General features: G+C 40.1%; 1 protein-coding gene across 3 annotated transcripts in view; it reads left to right on the forward strand.

The window, feature by feature from the left end:
- Nucleotides 1–23109, forward strand: part of MTFR1 (mitochondrial fission regulator 1) — a 67241-nt gene that overhangs the window by 35182 nt on the left and 8950 nt on the right. For all 3 annotated transcript variants that reach the window (XM_019925263.3, XM_073794452.1, XM_073794453.1), the window contains 2 exons: nucleotides 20638–20873; nucleotides 22691–22943. In XM_019925263.3, coding sequence (XP_019780822.1) covers nucleotides 20638–20873; nucleotides 22691–22943 — 489 coding nt within the window. The remainder of the gene's footprint in view (nucleotides 1–20637; nucleotides 20874–22690; nucleotides 22944–23109) is intronic.

A 23109-nucleotide genomic window follows, 5' to 3' on the forward strand; every position in this document is an offset into this window, starting at 1 on the left:
ATTGAAAAAGATATTGCTGTGCAATTTATGTCAAAGGGTGTTGTGCCTATGTTTTCCTCTAAGAGTTTTATAGTGTCTGGCTTTACATTTAGGCCTTTAATCCATTTTGAGTTTATTTTTGTGTAGGGTGTGAAAGAATGTTCTAATTTCATTTTTTTACATTTAACTATCTGGTTTTCCCAGTACCATTTATTGAAGAGACTTTTCTCCGTTGTATAGTCTTGCCTCCTTTGTCATAGATTAATTGGCCATAGGTGGAATTGAGTTTTGGCGTGTTTTTAAAATTATGAGTTCAAGTTCCTTAATAGTTATGTGACTGTCTTACGAATTTCATATTGGAAGAGATGTAATAGTTTTGTATTTTTCAATTAATTGGTCCATTTCATCTAACTGGTTAGATTTATGTGTATAGAATTGTTTGTAGTATTTCCTTATTATGCTTTTGATAGCTACGTGGTCTTTAATAATATATCCCGTTTCATTCCTGATGTTAGTAATTTATGCCTTCTCTTTTTTAAATATTTGTCAATTTTATTAATCTTTTCAAAGAACAAGCTTTCTCTTTCATTGATTTTTCTTTTTTTGGTTTTCAATTTTATTGATTTCTGCTCCTATTATTTTCTTCCTTCTGCTTACTTTTGAGTTTATTTTGCTCTTTTTCTAGGTTCTTTGGGTGAGAGTTGATATTATTAATTTGAGACTTTCTCTTTATTTTGAATTTTATTTTATTTATATTTTATACAGCAGGTTCTTATTAGTTATCCATTTTATACATATTAGTGTATATATGTCAATCCCAATCTCCCAATTCATCACACCACCACCCCAGTCTGTTATTGAAGAGACTTTCCTCCATTGTATATCCTTGCCTCCTTTGTCGTAGATTAGTTGACCATAGGTGTGTGGGTTTATCTCTGGGCTTTCTATCCTGTGCCATTGATCTGTATTTCTGTTTTTGTGCCAGTACCATATTCTCTTGATTACTGTAGCTTTGTAGTATAGTCTGATGTCAGGGAGTCTGATTCCTCCAGCTCCCGTTTTTTTCCCTCAAGACCGCTTTGGCTATTCGGGGTCTTTTATGTCTCCATACACATTTTAAGGTTTTTTGTTGTAGTTCTGTAACAACATGCCATTGGTAATTTGATAGGGATTGCATTGAATCTGTAGATTGCTTTGGGTAGTATCGTCATTTTTGCAATGTTGATTCTTCCAATCCAAGAAAATGTTATATCTCTCTATCTGTATCATCTTTAATTTCTTTCATCAGTGTCTTATAGTTTTCTGCATACAGGTCTTTCGTCTCCCTAGGTAGGTTTATTCCTAGGCATTTTATTCTTTTTGTTGCAGTGGTAAATGGGAGTGTTTTCCCTTAATTTCTCTTTCAGGTTTTTCATCATTAGTGTATAGGAATGCAAGAGATTTCTGTGCATTAATTTTGTATCCTGCAACTTTACCACATTCATTCATTAGCTCTAGTAGTTTTCTGGTGGCATCGTTAGGATTCTCTATGTATAGTATCATGTCATCTGCAAACAGTGACAGTTTTACTTTTCTGATTTGGATTCCTTTTATTTCTTTTTCTTCTCTGATTGCTGTGGCTAGGACTTCCAAAACAATGTTGAATAATAGTGGTGAGAGTGGACATCCTTGTCTTATTCCTGATCTTAGAAGAAATGCTTTCAGTTTTTCACCATTGAGAATGATGTTTGCTGTTGTACATGGCCTTTATTATGTTGAGGTAGGTTCCCTCTATGCCCACTTTCTGGAGACTTTTTATCATAAATGGGTATTGAATTTTGTCAGAAGCTTTTTCTGCATTGAGATGGTCATATGGTTTTTATTCTTCAATTTGTTAATATGGTGTATCACATTGATTGATTTGCATGTATTGAAGAATCGTTGCATCCCTGGGATAAATCCCACTTGATCATGGTGTATGATCCTTTTAATGTGTTGTTGGATTCTGTTTGCTAGTATTTTGTTGAGGATTTTTGCATCTATATTCATCCGTGATATTGGTCTGTAATTTTCTTTTTTTGTAGTATCTTTGTCTGGTTTTGGTATCAGGGTGATGGTGGCCTCATAGAATGAGTTTGGGACTATTCCTTCCTCTGCAATTTTTTGGAAGAGTTTGAGAAGGATGGGTGTTAGCTCTCTAAATGTTTGAGAGAATTCACCTGTGAAGCCATCTGGTCCTGGGCTTTTGTTTGTTGGAAGATTTTTAATCACAGTTTCAATTTCATTACTTGTGATTTGTCTGTTCATATTTTCTGTTTCTTCTTGGTTCAGTCTTGGAAGGTTATACCTTTCTAAGAATTTGTCCATTTCTTCCAGGTTGTCCATTTTATTGGCATAGAGTTGCTTGTAGTAGTCTCTTAGGATGCTTTGTATTTCTGCTGTGTCTGTTGTAACTTCTCCTTTTTCATTCCTAATTTTATTGATTTGAGTCCTCTCCCTCCTTTTCTTGATGAGTCTGGCTAATGGTTTATCAATTTTGTTTATCTTCTCAAAGAACCAGCTTTTAGTTTTATTGATCTTTGCTATTGTTTTCTTTGTTTCTATTTCATTTATTTCTGCTCTCATCTTTATGATTTCTTTCCTTCTGCTAACTTTGGGTTTTGTTTGTTCTTCTTTCTCTATTTCCTTTACGTGTAAGGTTAGGTTGTTTGAGTTTTTTCTTGTTTCTTGAAGTAAGCTTGTATTGCTATAAACTTCCCTCTTAGAACTGCTTTTGCTGCGTCCCATAGGTTTTGGATTGTCGTGTTTTCATTATCATTTGTCTCTAGGTATTTTTTGATTTCTTCTTTGATTTCTTCAGTGATCTCTTGTTTTTTTAGTAACATATTGTTTACCCTCCATGTGTTTGTGTTTTTTTACATTTTTTCCCCTGTAATTGATTTCTAATCTCATAGCGTTGTGGTCAGAAAAGATGCTTGATATGATTTCAGTTTTCTTAAATTTACTGAGGCTTGATTTGTGACGCAAGATGTGATCTATCCTGGGGAATATTCCATGCGCACTTGAGGAGAAAGTGTAATCTGCTGTTTTTGGATGGAATGTCCTATAAATATCAATTAAATCTATCTGGTCTATTGTGTCATTTAAAGCTTGTGTTTGCTTATTAATTTTCTGTTTGGATCATGTGTCCATTGGTGTAAGTGAGGTGTTAAAGTCCCCCACTTTTATGGTGTTACTGTCCATTTCCTCTTTTATAGCTGTTGGCAGTTGCCTCATGTATTGAGGTGCTCCTATGTTGGGTGCATATATACTTATAATTGTTATATCTTCTTCTTGGATTGATTCCTTAATCATTACGTAGTGTCCTTCCTTGTCTCTTGTAACATTCTTTATTTTAAAGTTTATTTTATCTGATATGAGTTTTGCTACTCCAGCTTTTGATTTCCATTTGCATGGCATATCTTTTTCCATCCCCTCACTTTCTGTCTGTATCTCCGTAGGTCTGAAGTGTGTCTCTTGTAGACAGCATATATATGGGTCTTGTTTTTGTATCCATTCAGTGAGCCTGTGTCTTTTGGTTGAGCATTTAATCCAATCATGTTTAAGGTAATTATCGATATGTATGTTCCTATTACCATTTTCTTAATTGTTTTGGGTTTGTTTTTGTAGGTCCTTTTCTCTTGTGTTCCACTTAGAGAAGTTTCTTTAGCATTTGTTGTAGAGCTGGTTTGGTGGTGCTGAATTCTCTTAGCTTTTGCTTGTTTGTAAAGCTTTTGATTTCTCCCTCGAATCTGAATGAGATCCTTGCCAGGTAGAGTAATCTTGGTTGTAGGTTCTTCCTTTTCATCACTTTAAGTATATCATGCCACTCCCTTCTGGTTTGTAGTTTCTGCTGAGAAATCAGCTCTTAACCTTATGGGAGTTCCCTTGTATGTTATTTGTCGTTTTTCCCTTGCTGCTTTCAATACTTTGTCTTTATATTTTTGCCAATTTGATTACTATGTGTCTCGGTGTGTTTCTCCTTGGGTTTCTCCTGTATGGGACTCTGCGCTTCCTGGACATGGATGGCTATTTTCTTTCCCATGTTAGGGAAGTTTTCAACTATAACCTCTTCAAATATTTCTCGGGTCACTTCTCTCTCCCTTCTCCTTCTGGGACCCCTATAATGCGAATGTTGTTGCGTTTAATGTTGTCCCAGAGGTCTCTAAGGCTGTCTTCATTTCTTTTCATTCTTTTTTCTTTATTCTGTCCCACAGCAGTGAATTCCACCATTGTCTTCCAGGTCGCTTATCCGTTCTTCTGCCTCAGTTATTCTGCTGTTGATTCCTTCTAGTGTATTTTTCTTTTCAGTTATTGTATTGTTCATCTCTGTTTGTTTGTTCTTTGATTCTTCTAGGTCTTTGTTAAACATTTCTTGCATCTTCTCGATCTTTGCCTCCATTCTTTTCCCGAGGTCCTGGATCATCTTCACTATCATTATTCTGAATTCTTTTTCTGGAAGGTTGCCTATCTCCACTTCATTTAGCTGTTTTTCCGGGGTTTTATATTGTTCCCTCATCTGGTACATAGCCCTCTGCCTTTTCATCTTGTCTATCGTTCTGTGAATGTGGTTTTTGTTCCACAGGCTGCAGGATTGTAGTTCTTCTTGCTTCTGCTGTCTGCCCTCTGGAGGATGAGGCTATCTAAGAGGCTTGTGCAAGTTTTCTGTAGAGCTGGCTGTAGCTCTGGTGGGCAGAGCTCAGTAAAAGTTTAATCCGCTTGTCTGCTGATGGGGTGGGGCTGGGTTCCCTCCCTGTTGGTTGTTTGGCCTGAGGCAATTCAACACTGGAGTCTACCCGGGCTGTTTGGTGGGGCCAGTGGCAGACTCTGGGAGGGCTCAAGCCAAGGAGTACTTCCCAGAACTTCCGCTGCCAGTGTCCTTGTTCTCATGGCGAGACACAGCCACCCCCAACCTCTTCAGGAGACCCTCCAACAGTAGCAGGTAGGTCTGGTTCAGTCTCCCGTGGGGTCGCTGCTCCTTCCCCTGGGTCCTGATGCGCACACTACTTGGTGTGTGCTCCCTGAGTGGAGCCTGTTTCCCCCGGTCCTGTTGAAGTCCTGTAATCAAATCCTGCTAGCCTTCAAAGTCTGATTCTCTAGGAATTCCTTCTCCCGTTGCCGGACCCCCAGGTTGGGAAGCCTGACGTGGGGCTCAGAACCTTCACTACAGTGGGTGGACATCTGTGGTATAAGTGTTGTCCAGTTTGTGAGTCACCCACCCAGCAGTTATGGGATTTGATTTTATTGTGATTGTGCCCCACCCCCTCCCCTCTCATTGTGGCTTCTCCTTTGTCTTTGGATGTGGGGTATCTTTTCTGGTGAGTTCCAGAGTCTTCCTGTCGACAATCTTCCTGTCTATGATTGTTCAGCAGTTAGTTGTGATTCCGGTGCTCTTGGAAGGGGAGTGAGAGCGTGTCCTTCTACTCCACCTTCCTGAACCAAATCCTCTTTTTCTGATGTAAGCATTTAGTGCTGTAAATTTCCTTCTCAACATTGCTTTTAGCTGCATCCCACAAGTTTTGATATATTTATTTTAATTCAGTTCATTGTATTTTTAAATTTCCCTTGAGAAAACTTCTTTTAACTGTTGAAGTTAGAAGTTTGTTGTTTGGTTTCAAAATATTTGGAAATTTTGCTATTATTTTTTGGTTATTGAGTTCTAGTTTGATTCTTTTGTGGTCAGAGGACACAAACTGTACAGTTGATCCTTGAATAACACAGGTTTGGACTGTGCGTTCCCACTTACATGCAGATTTTTTTCTGTAGTAAGTACTATAGTCCTACACAATTTGAGGTTGGTTGAATCTGCAGGTGCAGAACTGTGGATACTGAGGAACTGTAGATATAGAGGGCGGACTATAATTTATATGCAGATTTTGGACCACGGGGAGGGTTGGAGCCCCTAACCCCTGTGTTGTTGTTGAAGGGTGTATTTCCATTTTTAAAAAAAAATTTTTTGAGGTTTTTTTTTGGTTTTTTTTTTTTTGCGGTACGCGGGCCTCACTGTTGTGGCCTCTCCCGTTGTGGAGCACAGGCTCCGGACACGCAGGCTCAGCGGCCATGGCTCACAGGCCCAGCTGCTCCACGGCATGTGGGATCTTCCCGGACCGGGGCACGAACCTGTGTCCCCTGCATCGGCAGGCGGACTCTCAACCACTGTGCCACCAGGGAAGCCTTGTTGAGGTTTTTTTAATGGCCCAAGGATATGGGCCATTTTGGTTTATGTTCTATGGGTATTAGAAAAGAATGTGTACTCTTGTTGTTAGTGGAATGTCCTATAAATGTTAAATAGAAGTTGTTGGTTGATGGTGTTGCTAAATTCTTCTGTATCATTCTTGATTTTCTATTCTAGCAGTTGTTGAAAAGGGGGTGTTGAAGTCTCCCACTGTATTTGTGGATTTGTGTATTTTTCCTTTCTTTTCTGTCAGCTCTTTTCATTTTTTGGAGGTCTTTTGTTTGGTGCATACATATTTAGGCTTGCTGTGTCTTTTATCTTTTTACTGTAATATAATGTCCCTTTCTGTCCCTGATAATTTTGTTTGCTCTTAAGTCTACTTTATTTAATATTAATGTAGTCAGAACTGTTTGGTTGTTTTTTGGTTAATGTTTGCATAATATATCTTTTTCTATTCTTTTACTTTCATCCTGCTGTTGGTATTTGCCTTATATTTTGAGATGCTTTTTTGTTGGATCCATATATATTTACAATTGTTATATCTTCTTGGATTGATCCCTTGATTATTATGTAGTGTCCTTCTTTGTCTCTTGTGACAGACTTTATGTTAAAGTCTATTTTGTCTAATAAGAGTATTTCTATTGCAGCTTTCTTTTGATTTCCATTTGCGTGGAATATCTTTTTCTGTCCCCTCACTTTTAGTCCATATGTGTCCCTAGGTCTGAAGTGCGTCTCTTGTAGACAGTATATTATACGGGGCTTGTTTTTGTATCCATTCAGCCAGTCTGTGTCTTTTGGTTGGAGCATTTAATCCATTTACATTTAAGGTAATTACTGATACATATGTTCTTATTGTCATTTTGTTAATTGTTTTGGATTTGGTTTTGTAGGTTTTTTTTCTTCACTTCTATTTTTTTGTTTTCTTGTGATTTGATGACTATCTTCAGTGTTATGTTTGGATTCCTCTTTCTTTTTTGTGTGTATATCTATTGTAGATTTTTGGTTTGTGGTTACTATGAGGGTTTGGTATAGCAAAACCTCATAGTATGTGTATACAAGACTGTTTTAAGTTCCTGCTCTCTTATTTCAAATGCATTACCAATATCCTGCATTTGTACTCTCCTCAAGATTACTAGCTTTGATATCAGATTTGTGTGTGGATGATTTCCTACCTTTATTGTATTTTTGTCTTTACTGGTGAGCTTTCCCATTCGTAATTTTCTTGTTTGTAGTTGTGGCTTTTTCTTTTCCACCTAGGGAAGTTCCTTTAGCATTTGTTGTAAAAGTGGTTTGGTGGTGCTGAATTCTGTTAGCTTTTGCTTGTCTGTAAAGCTTTTGATTTCTCTGTCGAATCTGAACAGGATCCTTGCTGGGTAGAGTATTCTTGGTTGTAGGTTTTTCCCTTTCATCACTTTAAATATATTGTGCCACTTCCTTCTGGCCTGCAGTGTTTCTGCTGAAAAATCAGCTGATAACCTTATGGGGATTCCCTTGTATGTTATTTGTTGCCTTTCCCTTGTTGCTTTTAATATTAATATTTTCTCTGTGTCTTCAATTTTTGTCAGTTTGAATAATTTGTGTCTTGGTGTGTTCCTCCTTGGGTTTATCCTGTATGGGACTCTCTGTGCTTCCTGGACTAGGGTGACTGTTTCCTGTTCCACATTAGGGAAGTTTTCAGCTTTATCTCTTCAAATATTTTCTTAGGCCGTTTCTCTCTCTCTTCTTCTGGGACCTCTATAATGTGAATGTTGGTGTGATTCATGTTGTCCCAGAGGTCTCTTAAACTGTCCTCATTTCTTTTCATTCTTTTTTCTTTATTCTGCTCTGCAGCAGTGATTTCTACCATTCTGTCTTCCAGCTCACTTATACGTTCTTCTCCCTCATTTATTCTGCTATTGATTTCTTCTAGTGTATTTGTGATTTCAGTTATTGTTCAATTGTTTGTTTGTTCTTTACATCTTCTAGCTCTTTGTTAAGCATTTCTTGTATCTTCTGAGTCTGTGCCTCCATTCTTTTTCCGAGATCTTGGATCATCTTTACTATCATTACTCTGAATTCTTTTCCAGGTAGATTGCCTATCTGCACTTACCTTAGTTGTTCTTCTGGGGTTTTATCTTGTTCCTTTGTCTGGAACATATTCCTCTGCTGTCTCATTTTGTCAGTCTTTCTGTGTTTGCAGTCTCTGTTCTGCAGGCTGCAGGATAGTAGTTCCTCTTGCGTCTGGTGTCTGCCCCCTGGTGGGTGAGGCTGGTCTAGAGGCTTGTGCAGGCTTCCTGGCTGGAAGGACTGGTGCCTGCCCACTGGTGGGTTTGTCCCTCTCGTGGGTAGGGCCATGTCAAGGGGCGTGTTTAGATGTGGCTGTGGGCTCAGAAAGACTTAGGCAGCCTGTCTGCTGATGCGTGTGGTGTGTTTTCACCCTGTTGGTCGTTTGGTGTGAGGTGTCCCAGCACTGAAGCCTACAGGCTGTTGGATGGCCCAGGACTTGGTGTCAAAATGGCAGCCTCCAGGAGAGCTCACGCTAATGAGTACTCCCTGGTACCTCTGTCACCAGTGTCCTCGTCCCCACAGTGACCTACAGCCCTCCTCACCTCCCCAGGAGACCCTCTAAGACCAGCAGGTAGGTCTGGCCCAGGCTCCTCTGAAGTCACTGCTTTTTCCTTGGTTCTAGTGCACACAAGACCTTGTGTGTGCCCTCCAAGAGTAGGAGGCCGTCTTGTCTCCTCGCCTGTCTGGGGCCCACAGCGTGGTCGCAGTCACTGTCGTGCTGTAATGTGGCCTCGTTGTTTGGCCACAGACTGGCCTGCCTTCGACGCCCATCAGGCTGGAACGAAGCCCTGCCATTATTTTTTTAAAGTACTTTTTCAGCCTTGCCGTTTTACTCCTCTCCTTCTGGGACCCTGATGCCACAATTATTAGATTTTCTGTTGTAGCCACACAGGTCACCGAGACTCTGCTCATGTTTTCCCCTAGTTGGTTCATTTTTTGTTTTCCAGATTGGATAATTTCTGTTGTTCTGTCTCTGAGTTCACTGATTCTTCCCTCTGTCTTCTCCATTCTGCTTTTGTTCCTATCCGTTGTGTTATTTCAGTTATTTTACTTTTTGGTTCTAAAAGTTTTATTTGGTTCCCCACCCCCACCCCCCTTTTTTTTTTTTTTGCTGAGACTATTATTTTCATTTGTTTCAAGAGTGCTGCTAAATGCTCATTGAAGCCTTTTTATTGTAGCTGCTTTAAAATCTGTCAGATAATTCAAACATCTCTTGTCATCTCAGAGTTGGCATCTACTGATTGTCGTTTTCCATTCAGTTTGTGTTCTTTTTGGGTCTTGGCATGAAGAGTGATTTTACTGAAATCTAGATATTTTGAGTATCTGAGACTTTGGATCTTGTTTCAGCTTTTTCTTTTAGCTGGCTTTCACTAACAGCAAGGGAGGAGTGTGTGCCATCTTGTTACTACCAGGTGCGAGCAGAGTCCAGGTTTCCCACTCGGCCTCCAGTCACCCCCAGGGCAGTGCTCCATTTTACTGCTGGGCATATTACTGCTGGGTGGTGGTGGGTGCCCCAACTCCCCATGAGGCCTCCTGGGGCACCATCCTAGCAGATAGGGGAGGCTGCTTCATTGATGCTGGATGGGGTGTAATTCTGCCCCCACACCCCACCCCAGATTGTCTCCACCGTCTTAAAGGGAGGTGAGTAAGTCCCTGCTTTCTCTGACACCATCTTGTAGGGTTTGAGGCATCTCATTACAGCCTAGAAAGGAGGGAAGTTAGCCTTGGTGGAGGTGGGGCCGCAGCATTTTCTGTGATGTTGGCTGGAGTAGAGCAGTTATTTTATATGTTATCTATTGTGGGAGGCTGCCCCTTTCTTGGTCCTTTGGCTAAGAGAGCAGGCTTTTGTTGAGACTTTTTCCCCTGCATCCATTGGCATTTCTGGGTTACCTGTTACTCCAGCGCCCAGTCTGGGATATATGAGGTAAAAGGAAACTCAAGGAACTCACTCCTAGGCTGAGGTTTTTTTTTTTTTTTTTTTCTCTTTTGGATCCCAAGGTCCAACTCAGTCTGTCTTCTCTCTGCCTGTTTTATTTTTTTTTGGACTTCTTTTTCTTGGTTTTTTTTTTAACTTTATTTTTCTGCTGTATTGTCTTTCTTTTAAAAATTAATTATTTTTTGGCTGCGTTGGGTCTTCATTGCTGTGCGTGGGCTTTCTCTAGTTGCAGCAAGCAGGGGCTACTCTTTGTTGCAGTGCACGGGCTTCTCACTGCAGTGGCTTCTCTTGTTGTGGAGCATGGGCTCTAGGCATGCAGCCTCAGTAGTTGTGGCGCACGGGCTTAGTTGCTCTGTGGCATGTGGGATCTTCCCAGACCAGGGCACGAACCCATGTCCCCTGCATTGGCAGGTGGATTCTTAATCACTGCACCAGCAGGGAAGCCCCTGCATTGGGTCTTCGTTGCTACATGCAGGCTTTCTCTAGTTGCAGCAAGTGGGGGCTACTCTTCGTTGCGGTGCATGGGCTGCTCATTGTGGTGGCTTCTCTTGTTGCAGAGCATGGGCTCTAGGTGTGTGAGCTTCAGTAGTTGTGGCACATGGGCCCTACAGCATGCAGGCTTCAGTAGTTGTGGCATGTGGGCTCGGTAGTTGTGGCTCACGGGCTCTAGAGCGCAGGCTCAGTAGTTGTGGTGCACGGGCTCAGTAGTTGTGGCATGTGGGCTTAGTTGCCCCGCAGCATGTGGGATCTTCCCAGACCAGGGATTGAACCCGTGTCCCCTGCATTGGCAGGCGGATTCTTAACCACCGCACCACCGGGTAAGTCCGAAAGTCTTCTTACATTTGTTTTATATATGATGTCCAGAGATTATAGTTGTAGTTAGGAGGAAGAATAGTGAAAAGTTCATCTGCTCCATCTTCCTAGAGAAGTCTCTAAAGGGCTTTTAACACAAATGTCATGTTTGTACTTGATATGACATTATGGGGTAGCTATTATGGGGATTGTGATTATAGAGTAATTGAGTTGGCATAATGGATTTGGATGATGGATTTTGTCTATGATGTTGAAAGTAATTGGCTAAAGGATCTTTGAAAAGGTGCCTGGAAGCATTCTAGGTAAAGATAATCTGAACCTGAACAAAGTGAGAAGGAAACAGGAGACCCAGCTGGATTTGTGCAATGCTCTGGAGGAGGAAGTCGACAGACAGGTGGGAAGTGGTCCCAGAGTTCCAAGGTTAATGACACGGCCCATGTGACTAGAGAGATTGGGCAGACTTTTTATTTTGCTGTGTGGTGCTGTATCACCTTTTGCATCAGTTGTGATTAACTGTGGATGTGTATAATAAATCTAGATGGCTGGGAAAGGTACTCTGTGTTACGTTCCTGTGGCTGATATCCTGATAAACAGGCTGACACATCTGAGTCTCACCATCTTCCTAAGGACGGGAGCTTTGAGGAAGCTCTACTTGGTCAGTTTCACATACCAGATAAAGTGTGTTTTGTACAGATTGATGAGATAGCAGATTTACCATATCATGTATTTTAATCAATAGGACAAAATAGAAGGATGAGAGCTGATGGAATTTTACTTTGTCTTGACAATTATTTAATACTAGTACTCTTACCAGGCAGTTTGAGTCTTTTTTCATCTGTCATTTTGATATTAACTGCATTTCCATGGCAATATTTTATAGCTTAAATTTGTAACTTAACTCATAACTGTAACTTAAATCTTAAAAACATAATATGAAGTAGAGTACTTTCAAGATTTACGTATTGCCATTTGAGTGTTTCCCTGCCTGTCACATTTATATTTATATGAAAGCCAAAGCTATTCAATATATTTGTTTCTTATTTCCCCCTTGAAATTTGTTGACGGCATTTCTGTAACTGTTGGTTACAATGTTATGGTATTATCTCTCTGGGAAAGTGGCATACACATGAGTCCTTAATTGGTTATTGTACAATTGATTTTTTTTTTCAAATACACTGAACTTCAGTTTTCTCATCTCTAAATTGGAAGCACCAATACCTACTTTGAGAGGAGAATTTTGAAAGATACCATGAGAAAACTTATAGCACAGTGCCATGCACAAGTAAGTCCTCATTTTGTTTTCTGTTCTGTACACGTTTTTATTTCCCTTTGAATTAACAGAATGGCCCCAGGATTGGAAAGAAATCTTCATTTTTATAAGAAGCATTGAGATCCTTTGAAAGAATCAGTATAACTGAGAGTCTTGTCTCAGATAATTAACTTGTTCTCTTTCATAATAGTAGCCTATGGAGAATGTGTAGTCTTTGGACATAGACACAGCATGACATTTGCACTATGTGTGATGAAATTAAAGAGTATAATCTATGTGGCTTCTAGCAGACATCATAGGCATTGTCATCAAGTTTTGTGTTTAAAATAAATTTATTTTATTTATTTTTGGCCGTGTTGGGTCTTCGTTGCTGCACGCGGGCTTTCTCTAGTTGCGTCAAGTGGGGGCTGCTCTTCGTTCTGGTGTGCAGGCTTCTCACTGCAGTGGCTTCTCTTGTTGTGGAGCATGGGCTCTAGGCCCACGTGTTTCAGTAGTTGTGGCTCGTGGCTCTAGAGTGCAGACTCAGTAGTTGTGGTGCACTGGCTTAGTTGCTCCACGGCATGTGAGATCTTCCCAGACCAGGGCTCAAACGCGTGTCCCCTGCATTGGCAGCTGGATTCTTAACCACTGTGCCACCAGGGAAGCCCCTGTCATCAAGTTTTTGATTGCTTTTGGAGTAGAATATTTAAAAAAAATTTTATTTTTTTAATTGATGTATAGTTGATTTACAATGTGTTAATTTCTGCCGTATAGCGAAGTGATTCAGTTATACATACATTCTTTTTTACATTCTTTTCCATTATGGTTTGTCCCAGGATATTGAATATAGTTCCCTGTGCTATACCGTAGGACCTTGTTGTTTATCCATTCTATATATACCATTTTGTATCTGCTAACCCCAAATTCCCACTCCATCCCTTCCTCACCCCCTCTCCCCCTTGGCAACCACAAGTCTGATCTCTTGTGAGTCTGTTTCTGTTTCATAGATAGTTCATTTGTGTCATATTTTAGATTCCATGTATAAGTGATGTCATATGGTATTTGTCTTTCTCTTTCTGACATCACTTAGTATGATAACCTCTAGGTCCACCCATTTTGCTGCAAATGGCATTATTTCATTCTTTTTTTATGGCTGAGTAGTATTCCATTGTATATATATACCACATCTTTTTTATCCATTCATCTGTTGATGGGCATTTAGGCTGTTTCTATGGCTTGACTATTGTGAATAGTGCTGCTATGAACATAGGGGTGCGTGTATCTTTTTGAATTAGAGTTTTCTCTGGATATATGCCCAGGAGTGGCATTGCTGGATCATGTGTCAGCTCTATTTTTAGTTTTTTAAGGAACCTCCATACTGTTTTATGTAGTGGCTGCACCAATTTACATTCCCACCAACAGTGTAGGAGAATCCCCTTTTCTCCACACCCTCTCCAGCATTTATGTATGTATGTATTTATTTATTTTTGGCCATGTTGGGTGTTAGTTGCAGCACGTGGGCTTCTCTCTAGTTGTGGTGTGCGGGCTCCAGGGAGCATGGGCTATGTAGTTTGCGGCACACAGGCTCTCCCATTGAGGCGCACAAGCTCAGTAGTTGCGGCGCGTGGGCTTAGTTGCCCTGCAGCATGTGGGATCTTAGTTCCCTGACCAGGAATCAAACCCACGTCCCCTGCATTGGAAGGCGGATTCTTTACCACTGGACCACCAGGGAAGTCCCTCCAGCATTTGTTATTTGTAGACTTTTTAATGATGGCCATTCTGACTGATGTGAGGTGGTATCTCATTGTAGTTTTGATTTGCATTTCTTTAATAATAAGGGATGTTGAACATCTTTCCATGTGCCTGTTGACCCATCTGTATGTCATCTTTGGAGAAATGTCTATTTAGGTCTTCTGCCCATTTTTCATTTGGGTTGTGTTTTTGTTGTTGAGTTTTATGAGCTGTTCGTATATTTTGGAAACTAAACCCTTGTCGGTCCCATCATTTGCACATATTTTCTCCCTGGAGTAGAACATTATTTAAGGAATATTGAAATGTTTCAAGTTTAACTCCACTTTGTTCATTCTTTATTAATATGTTAATTTCTAATTGTATCTAATTCTTAATTCTTAGTGCCCACGTACATATCAAGCTGAGTATGTATTAAATAAGAATTTACAGGTTCGTAGGATTTGAAAGTATTTGAGGTAGCCCTTTTTCTTATACCAGAATGTTTGTAATCTAATGAATTAAGATGAATGTATTTACAAAAATCTGATATAAGAATAGTGAATAAAGTGAGACTGAAGGCTTTGACTAAAGATATCAAGTGTAAAATGAAATGTGCTGTTTTTTAAGGAGTGTCAGGGAAGAACCCCAACCTCACAGAGGATGACAGTAAGTAACAAGACTCCAAAGGAAATGACTCAGCAAGCAAGCAGGCTGGCTGGCCACAGCGCCATAGGTGCAAGTGTACACCAGGAGACACAAAGGATCAGGGCAAGACGGTTTCCTACTCACAGCACAGCAAACAGCAGGTGTTATTCATTCCCATTTTAATCTTAAGTATTTAACACTAGACATTAACTAATAATGCACATCAGTACAGTACTGCATTCAAGGAAGAAATGTGATTGCCACTAAATATCACTTACAGGAAGATCCAGCTTTTTTTTTTTTTTTTGCGGTACACGGGCGTCTCACTGTTGTGGCCTCTCCCCTTGCGGAGCACAGGCTCTGGACGCGCAGGCTCAGTGGCTGTGGCTCACGGGCCCAGCTGCTCCGCGGCATGCGGGATCCTCCCAGACCGGGGCATGAACCTGCGTCCCCTGCATCGGCAGGCAGACTGTCAACCACTGCGCCACCAGGGAAGCCCAAGATCCAGCTTTTAAAATACAAAACAAGAGACTTGTGTTGAACAGAATCTAGAATAGGCGATGAATCCCACTAGTCATCTGGGTCTGCAGCCTCATGACAGTCCTGACTATTCCCCACTATAGTCCTTTCATGGATTACTTCCCTCAGAATAATTTCCCTAGTCCAGTTGTCTTTATCTAGCTATTTGCTCACTTTGAAAAATATTGTTAGCTTTCTACCCAACTTTGTGCTTTCAGGGAACTACATTACGAGTTGTCCTCCCTTCTCCGCACCCTATTGACAGTAACATGTATTTCTGTACCTTTCTAAGCTATTCTCTCAACTAAAACAGTGAGGGAGACTCAATAAAAGTCATCCGGGGAATACCACCTTTCATAGGGCACTGGGCTCATTTAAAAGAATCTCAGATTTTGTTTTCATTAACTGTGAGGTAAGGGGAAAGGACCCAAGAGGTACATTGTATTTAATTGAGGATTTTCTTTAAAATAGTCAGTGGAGCTTAAAAAGCCCTTCATGTCTGTGTATGTTGTACTTCAGAGTGGCCGCCCTTGATACTAACATTGAAAAGGTAAGCGAGCCAGACACTTCGTGTGGATGGTACTCTGAAGGGGAGCCTGCACCCTTGTGCCACAGGCACTTCAGAGCCAAATCAAACAAAAAGGGTAGAAGTCTCGCCAGCACAAGTCAGTATGCAGACCGTATTTTTTTTTAAACATCTTTATTGGAGTATAATTGCTTTACAATGGTGTGTTAGTTTCTGCTTTATAACAAAGTGAATCAGCTATACGTATACATATATCCCCATATCCCCTCCCTCTTGTGTCTCCCTCCCACCCTCCCTATCCGACCCCTCTAGGTGGTCACAAACCACCGAGCTGATCTCCCGGTGCTATGTGGCTGCTTCCCACTAGCTATCTGTTTTACGTTTGGTAGCGTACATATGTCCATGCCACTCTCTCACTTCATCCCAGCTTACCCTTCCCCCTCCCCGTATCCTCAAGTCCATTCTCTAGTAGGTCTGCGGCAGACAGTATTTTTAAGAAATGATCATACTTTGGCTGTTTGTCTTCTGCTTTTGGGACATCCATACTTGACGCCTCTTTTGTTCTTTTTGTTTTTATATTTGTTTACTTAAAATTTCTCTGAATTATACACAGATTTAGTGGAAAAGAGCATTTCTTAGTTTGGATTACTTTTGCCTCTATATTCTAGCTCTTTAATAGCCTTGTATTCCGAAGGATGGCAAAACAGATTGGTTCTGAGAACGAGTTATTTGTAGACTGCCTTATAAAACAGATGTCTGTGGGAAAAGGGTGTGTGTGTGTTTATAGTTTTAAAGGAAGGGACATGTATGAGAATTTTCATAAAACCTAAGCTTTTCCATATATAAGAATATTACAGAGCAACTCTTTTTCTTTATTTTTTTGCCTTTGGTTCTCAAGCTTCTGTAAATGTCAAATCTTTCTGTGTCTTTGAGAATGCATGATCATTTCAAGATTATTTTCCTTTTCCAGCTTCTAAAAATCCACATTTAAACTTCCACATTTCCTATAATTTGTTTGAACCCATAGCTGTCAACCCATAGCAGGGAAATGCAGAATCTATACCAAAGTTATAAAAATAGTATAGACATATAAAATATAGATGATCTGACACTGTCACTTAAATCGTTTTGCTAAAGGTCCTAAACTTTTTTCCTCTTACCCTGGCACACTGGTTTTCAAGATTAATGAGTGCTTATCCCTTAATTCTCAGTAGATGCAAAAACAAAAGGATAGAATTCATCTGGAGGAGTTATGGGGAGAGGTAGAAGCTTAATTCTTATTTTTCTTAAACAGTGTAGTTTGCTGTTAAGTATTGGTTAATTTCCTCTTACAGTGTATTTTGGCTGGAAGATATCTTAAAGAAAGGAAGCTGTTCAAACATGCCTTGTAGTTGATCTCTTAATCCAAATCGCCCTATTATCTCGTTCCAGTTCTGGGTATCGAAGTGTAAATGTTCATGGGATTAGACGATTGGCTTACTTGAGTGATAACATTTTAAAACAAACGTAAAAGCATATAATACTTCTGGATCCTGTGATCTGGGAGGGTATACTCACTACCAAAGTGACTATGAGTCCTTGAAAAAAGTTATTATAACATCATTTTTTTGTTTAGTAGCACTAAAGATTCTGGCATTCAAAATATATCTTTAGGGCTTCCCTGGTGGCGCAGTGGTTGAGAGTCTGCCTGCCGATGCAGGGGACACGGGTTCATGCCCCGGTCCGGGAAGATCCCACATGCCGCGGAGCGGCTGGGCCCGTGAGCCATGGCCGCTGATCCTGCGCCTCCGGAGCCTGTGCTCCGCAATGGGAGAGGCCACAGTGGTGAGAAGCCCGTGTACCACAAAAAAATAAAAAATAAATAAAATTTATCTTTATTTGCTGTTATAATATATAGTTTATGAAACCTCTGCACTCATACATAATATGAAAATAAACCATCATCCTTGCTTATGTTCCCAATAAAATATTCATTCTCTTAGGTAAGTTCAGATAAACAAAGCAAAATCCAACTTTCATGGAAAATGGGAGACGGTAGGGGGTAGAGGTGCATCTTTACCTCCAGGCTCTCATGCTTCTGCTCGGCTGTACTTCCATCCACTTGTCACCCTCCAGGTGCTCCACCCGGCTGCCTGTGGCAGGGCGCCTGTCCCCTGTCCTGAGAACTGTCTGCTTCTGATCCATCCCCTGCTCGAGACCCGCCGTCTCCGTTCCTACTAGTAGTCTTCCTCTTTTCTCCACTGTTGTTTCGAACAAGTGTGATACTTTAATTGTACATTTATTTGAGATTTCTATATTTTACCCAGATCTTTCCTCAGGACTAGAATTCTGTCTCTGCCAGTATCCTATCTACCAGTGGTTTCCTTAGTTCTTTCAAAACGTAATATTTTTAAAATAGTATTTTAAAACACTATTTTAAAAGTAGTGTTTTAATGTTTTATTAGACAGTTGTCAAGAATATAGTTGAGGAACCATATTAAATATTTGACATTATACTGATTAAATAACTCTATGTAAATATCCCCCCCAAAAAACTTCATTCAGTAGACTAATTTCTGTCTTCTTGTAATTTAATGTGTTTATCGTATAGAGACGTTTAACGAAATTATTTGACCTACCCTATGAAAGGTAAGTAGAAATCAAAATTCAGTGTTATATTAACAAAAAGCCATAGTGATTTAAAAAAAAATTTAATGTCTTACTAAAATTACTTTCTTTATTGCAGGTTGATTAGAGCACATGCCCTAATCTGAACTTATATAACATATAATCTTTCAAAGAACACATTAATGTATTTAATCAGAGCATTGGTATTGTTTCTTATAAAAGTTTTTACCTTTGTTTAATCGTCATGTACTTTTTTTAGACATTTCATCACCTGTTTCTTCCCCGTGTGGGGTAAGAAAGGAAATGGTAATTAAAGCTTTGCAAGCCCAATATATTTCCCTACCCCACAGATATTCTAAATTAAATAAAGTGAATGAGGTTAGTATTATTAAAGTTGGTTGCTAGCTAGGTAATAACGAGGACATTTATTCTCCAAATATTTTTGTTTAATAATTAATACTACAGGTAAAAAACAATTTGCAAGCAGCCTCTGTGTATGACAGTTTAATTAACAGGGCATAATCAAAATTAGATATGAAGAAAAACAACTGAATTCAGTGCAAAATACCGAAAGCTAAAGGTCCAAGAATTCATTCATTCAGACACTAGGTAGAATGAATTATCATAGCTCTCAAGCAAAACTAAAATAGCAGTGTTCAGTTAAAGGAAAACTGAAATACAGTATAATGTTGGTGAATGTTATAACAGTCAGTCTGAGTTTGACTACATCAAACAGAAGCCCAAAATAATGGTGATGGAAATTTTTCTCAAGTCAAAAACATCCAGAGTGGATAGTCTGAAGCTGACAGTGGCTCCACTGTGTCCTCAGGGACCAGCCAGGCTCTTTGCCATCCTTAGCTTTGGCTTTACTGTCAAGGTTAGCTTCTGTCCTTCAGCGACTCGCAAGGCTCTCAGAAGCAGGAAAAGTGGGTAGGGCTAGAGATGAAAGGACTTTCTTTCTTGTAGAGTTGAGTCATTGCCCTCTAAGCAGCCTTCTGAAGTGGCTCACCATCTTGTTAGACACAGCTCGGTCACATGACCACATGAGACTGTGAGGGAAACTGGCATATGTTAATTAACTTGATTGTGGTGATTATTTCAAAATGTATACACATTAACAAATCATCATGCAGTACTATATGTATATGTATATATGTGTGTGTGTATATATATACACACACACACACAATATTTGTCAATTATTCCACAATAAAGCTGGATGAAGAAAAAAGAAAAGGGCTTAGAGGCTGGAAAAACCTAACTGTAGAAAATAGGAGGAAATGGATAAATATATAAATTGACAGTTGAAATCTGAATTTTATTCTCAACCTACGAAGCAGTGCATATTAGAAAACCTTTCTTTACGCTCAAGTGAAAATGAGACCATCTGTATAATTACTGCATGGGTTCAATTATAATTACTTTTTCCCCCTTTTCAGTTTCTTATGCTGTAATTTGGCCCATATTGTTACAGTGTGTCTTGCAGTTCGGTGTATTCTATCACAAGTGGAAAACACGGACATCGAAATGCAGAAACCAAGACCCTGGGGAAGGGCTAATGGATTACTGATTTGATTTGATTGTCAAATATAACCAATAATTAGTTTACATTTATTGATTGATTGATTTATTGATTGATTGTATGCAGGCCTCTCACTGTTGTGGCCTCTCCCATTGCGGAGCACAGACTCCGGACGCGCAGGCTCAGCGGCCATGGCTCACGGGCCCAGCCGCTCTGCGGCATGTGGGATCCTCCCAGACCAGGGCACGAACCCATGTCCCCTGCATCGGCAGGCGGACTCTCAACCACTGTGCCACCAGGGAAGCCCTAGTTTACCTTTTTTAAAAAAATATATTTATTTGATTGCACTGGGTCTTAGTTGTGGCTCTGGGCTCCTTAGTTGTGGCATGCGAACTCTTAGTTGCAGCATGCATGTGGGATCTAGTTCCCTGACCAGGGATCGAACCCGGGCCCCCTGCATTGGGAGCGTGGAGTCTTATCCACTGCACCACCAGCCAAGTCCCAGTTTACCATTTTTAACAGCATTAAAAGTTGCATCACCTTAGTTCAAACCACCAAAACAAAACATGAATTAGCAAAAACATCGTTGGAATCTGTGATTCCTCCGGATAGTGTTGGCTTGTGCATATAACGTAGAGATAAAGATTAAGAAGAATGATGCCAACAAGAAACCTGGCGTGGTGTGTATCTACATCAGGTTGATAAGTGCTTTGTTGTTTTGAAACTTACAGCAGGGGTTTTATGTAAGGTCAGCCTGAAAAGTGGTTCTCAGATGTTATGTTCTGCTGTGTTCTGATTGACTTTGAAATGATGATTTTTTACATTCTCTAACAAAGCCTGTGTGACAGCCAACCTTCTGTCTTCCTTGCAGGACAGAGATCCGGAAAAGGCATCCCCTCCAGGATGATCTTCCTTTCTTCGAGAAGCCCCTAGGCCGGCAGTTTTCCTTACCAAACCTGTCTCCGGAAGAGCCTCCACTGCAGACCATGACACTGGCCAATGAGGAAGCACTGCAGAAGATCTGTGCCCTCGAAAGTGAGCTTGCTGCCCTCAGAGCTCAGATTGCCAAAATTGTGACCCTCCAGGAACAGCAAAACCTCAGTGCAGGTCTGCAAGTCCTACATTTGTTTTAACCAGCAAACTGGAAATTAGGAGAATGCCACTAATTTGAAAAGAAAAAGGAAATGTATATATAGAAGTATAACTGAATCACTTTGCTGTACACCTGAAACTAACACAACATTGCAAATCAGCTATATTACAATGAAATTTAAAAGAAAAAAAAAAGTAACAGCCATTGGGCTTGTTGGAAAATCAGTCCTCTGCATTGTCCAGTACAGGACCCAGTCAAGGTTAAGTAGTTTTTGTTTGTTTTGAACAATCTTAATGCCGTCAGAGAGGATGATGAGTGTATTTTGAAAACACAAAATATACATACATTGGTAACAGTTGAATTGCTACTAGTGAATGCTGTGGTAAACTTAGTTTCTGTGATAATGGCACCATTCCATCAGACAGGAGGTAATCGCAAAAAACAACCCTGACAGGGTTGAGTGCTGTTTACTGACCTACATGTCCTGAGGCAAGTACTTGGCCTTTCTACCTCCCTTTCCTGCTCTAAAATGGGGATAGTAGTTACCTGTGGTAGGGAGTAAACGTGGAGATTATATACGATACCTTCAGCACATAGTAGATATTCAGTAGTCATTTTCCTCCCTCCTGCCCAGAGTGGAAACTGAATTCAGGTCCTTTGACTCCTGGACTACTACTGTTGCTTTTATTTGTGTGGCACTGTCACTCTGGAGAAGAAACTATAGCCTTGAAATCCTAGCCCATTAACCTGTTGGTAGGTAGTGGTTGTTTTTCCAAGTGTTGTTCCCTGAGTCCTGGCGAGACTCAGCATAAGCCAACTCTAAAGGTTAAAGGATAGGACAGTTATTCTGCCTCTGAGCCACTTTGCTTGTGGTCCTAGAGTTTAATGTAACCCCACATGGAAACCTCATCCAACCTGGGTCAGGCCAAGATGGGCAGAGGGTGAGTGCACTCCCCACACCTGGTGTTACTTAAGTGAAATTTGCACGTAACTTATGAAAAACCAAAGTCCTGCCCTTTTCTGTTTAACCTAAGAATTACATTTCTCTTTTGCTTTACCTCCCTCTTCTGGCAGACTAGAAAACTACTGTAAATTGTGAGATAATTTGGGGCTTTATGTTAGACTTCTATTTACAATCCATATCCCTTGGGTAAAACTCGTGTGCATCGAGTTCCCCCTAATTAATATAGTTCACCCCCAAAACAACTCTGTAATTTCCAATTATGCAGAAAGATGAATTTTTAGGTCCTTATTTTAGAACCACTTTAACTCTTGGTTACTTCTTGTTTTGGAAATTTACTATAACTTTTTTTTTCCTCCCAGAAATTTGTTCAACAATAAATCTAAAACTTTAAACACACTTTGGTCAATGCACATTCTAGTTAATGCTCAATTAAATCTTCTATGTAAATATACTTAAAAAGAACCACGGAGTATCAAATGGTTTTTTCAAATACTTAACTCTAGTACTAAATTGTCAAACTGTATATACTGAAGATAGTTATGTGTGCAGTACAGATGCTCTGTTTCATCTAAAAGTAGCTACACACTTGGCAGCAGTCAGACTTGAACATTGGAGATCACAAAAGCGCCCTGTTAAGTTAAATGGAATGTTTCCATCTGGAGAGTTTGGGATTAAATGATACAGTGACTGAGATGCAGGCATTTAGATTCCAACCAAGTAACTGAAACTTCCTTTCTACTTATGTAACTTTGATTCTTTTTAAGGATACTGTTTTCAGATATAAAGTCCTTAACATAATGTTGCTTTTAAAATAGTTTATTTGCCTATTACCAGCAGGATCAAAATGACTTTCCCTTGTTTCTGTAGGTGACTTAGAATCTACAGCATCCGTTGCCCCAGCGCCACCCTGTGTCCCACCAGCTCCCCCTCCGCCACCTCCCCTCCCTCCGTCAGGGCTCCACAAAAGCGCATCTGCTATTGATCTGATTAGAGATCGAAGAGAGAAAAACGCCTGTGCTGGAAAGACTTCAGTCAAGAGCAGTCCAAAGAAATCTGATATGCCAAATATGCTGGAGATCCTTAAAGACATGAACAGCGTGAAACTTCGGTCAGTAAAAAGGTGAGGATATATTTGCCTTCTTTCTCACTTCCCTTGATTTTTTTGCCTAAAACCAAGTACTAGGTTTCTTTTTTTTTTTTTAATTTTTGAATTTTATTAATTTTTTTCATACAGCAGGTTCTTATCCATTTTATACACATCAGTGAATACATGTCAGTCCCAATCT

Source organism: Tursiops truncatus, chromosome 17 (assembly GCF_011762595.2).
Source record: "Tursiops truncatus isolate mTurTru1 chromosome 17, mTurTru1.mat.Y, whole genome shotgun sequence".
NCBI classification, from domain to species: Eukaryota; Metazoa; Chordata; class Mammalia; order Artiodactyla; family Delphinidae; genus Tursiops; species Tursiops truncatus.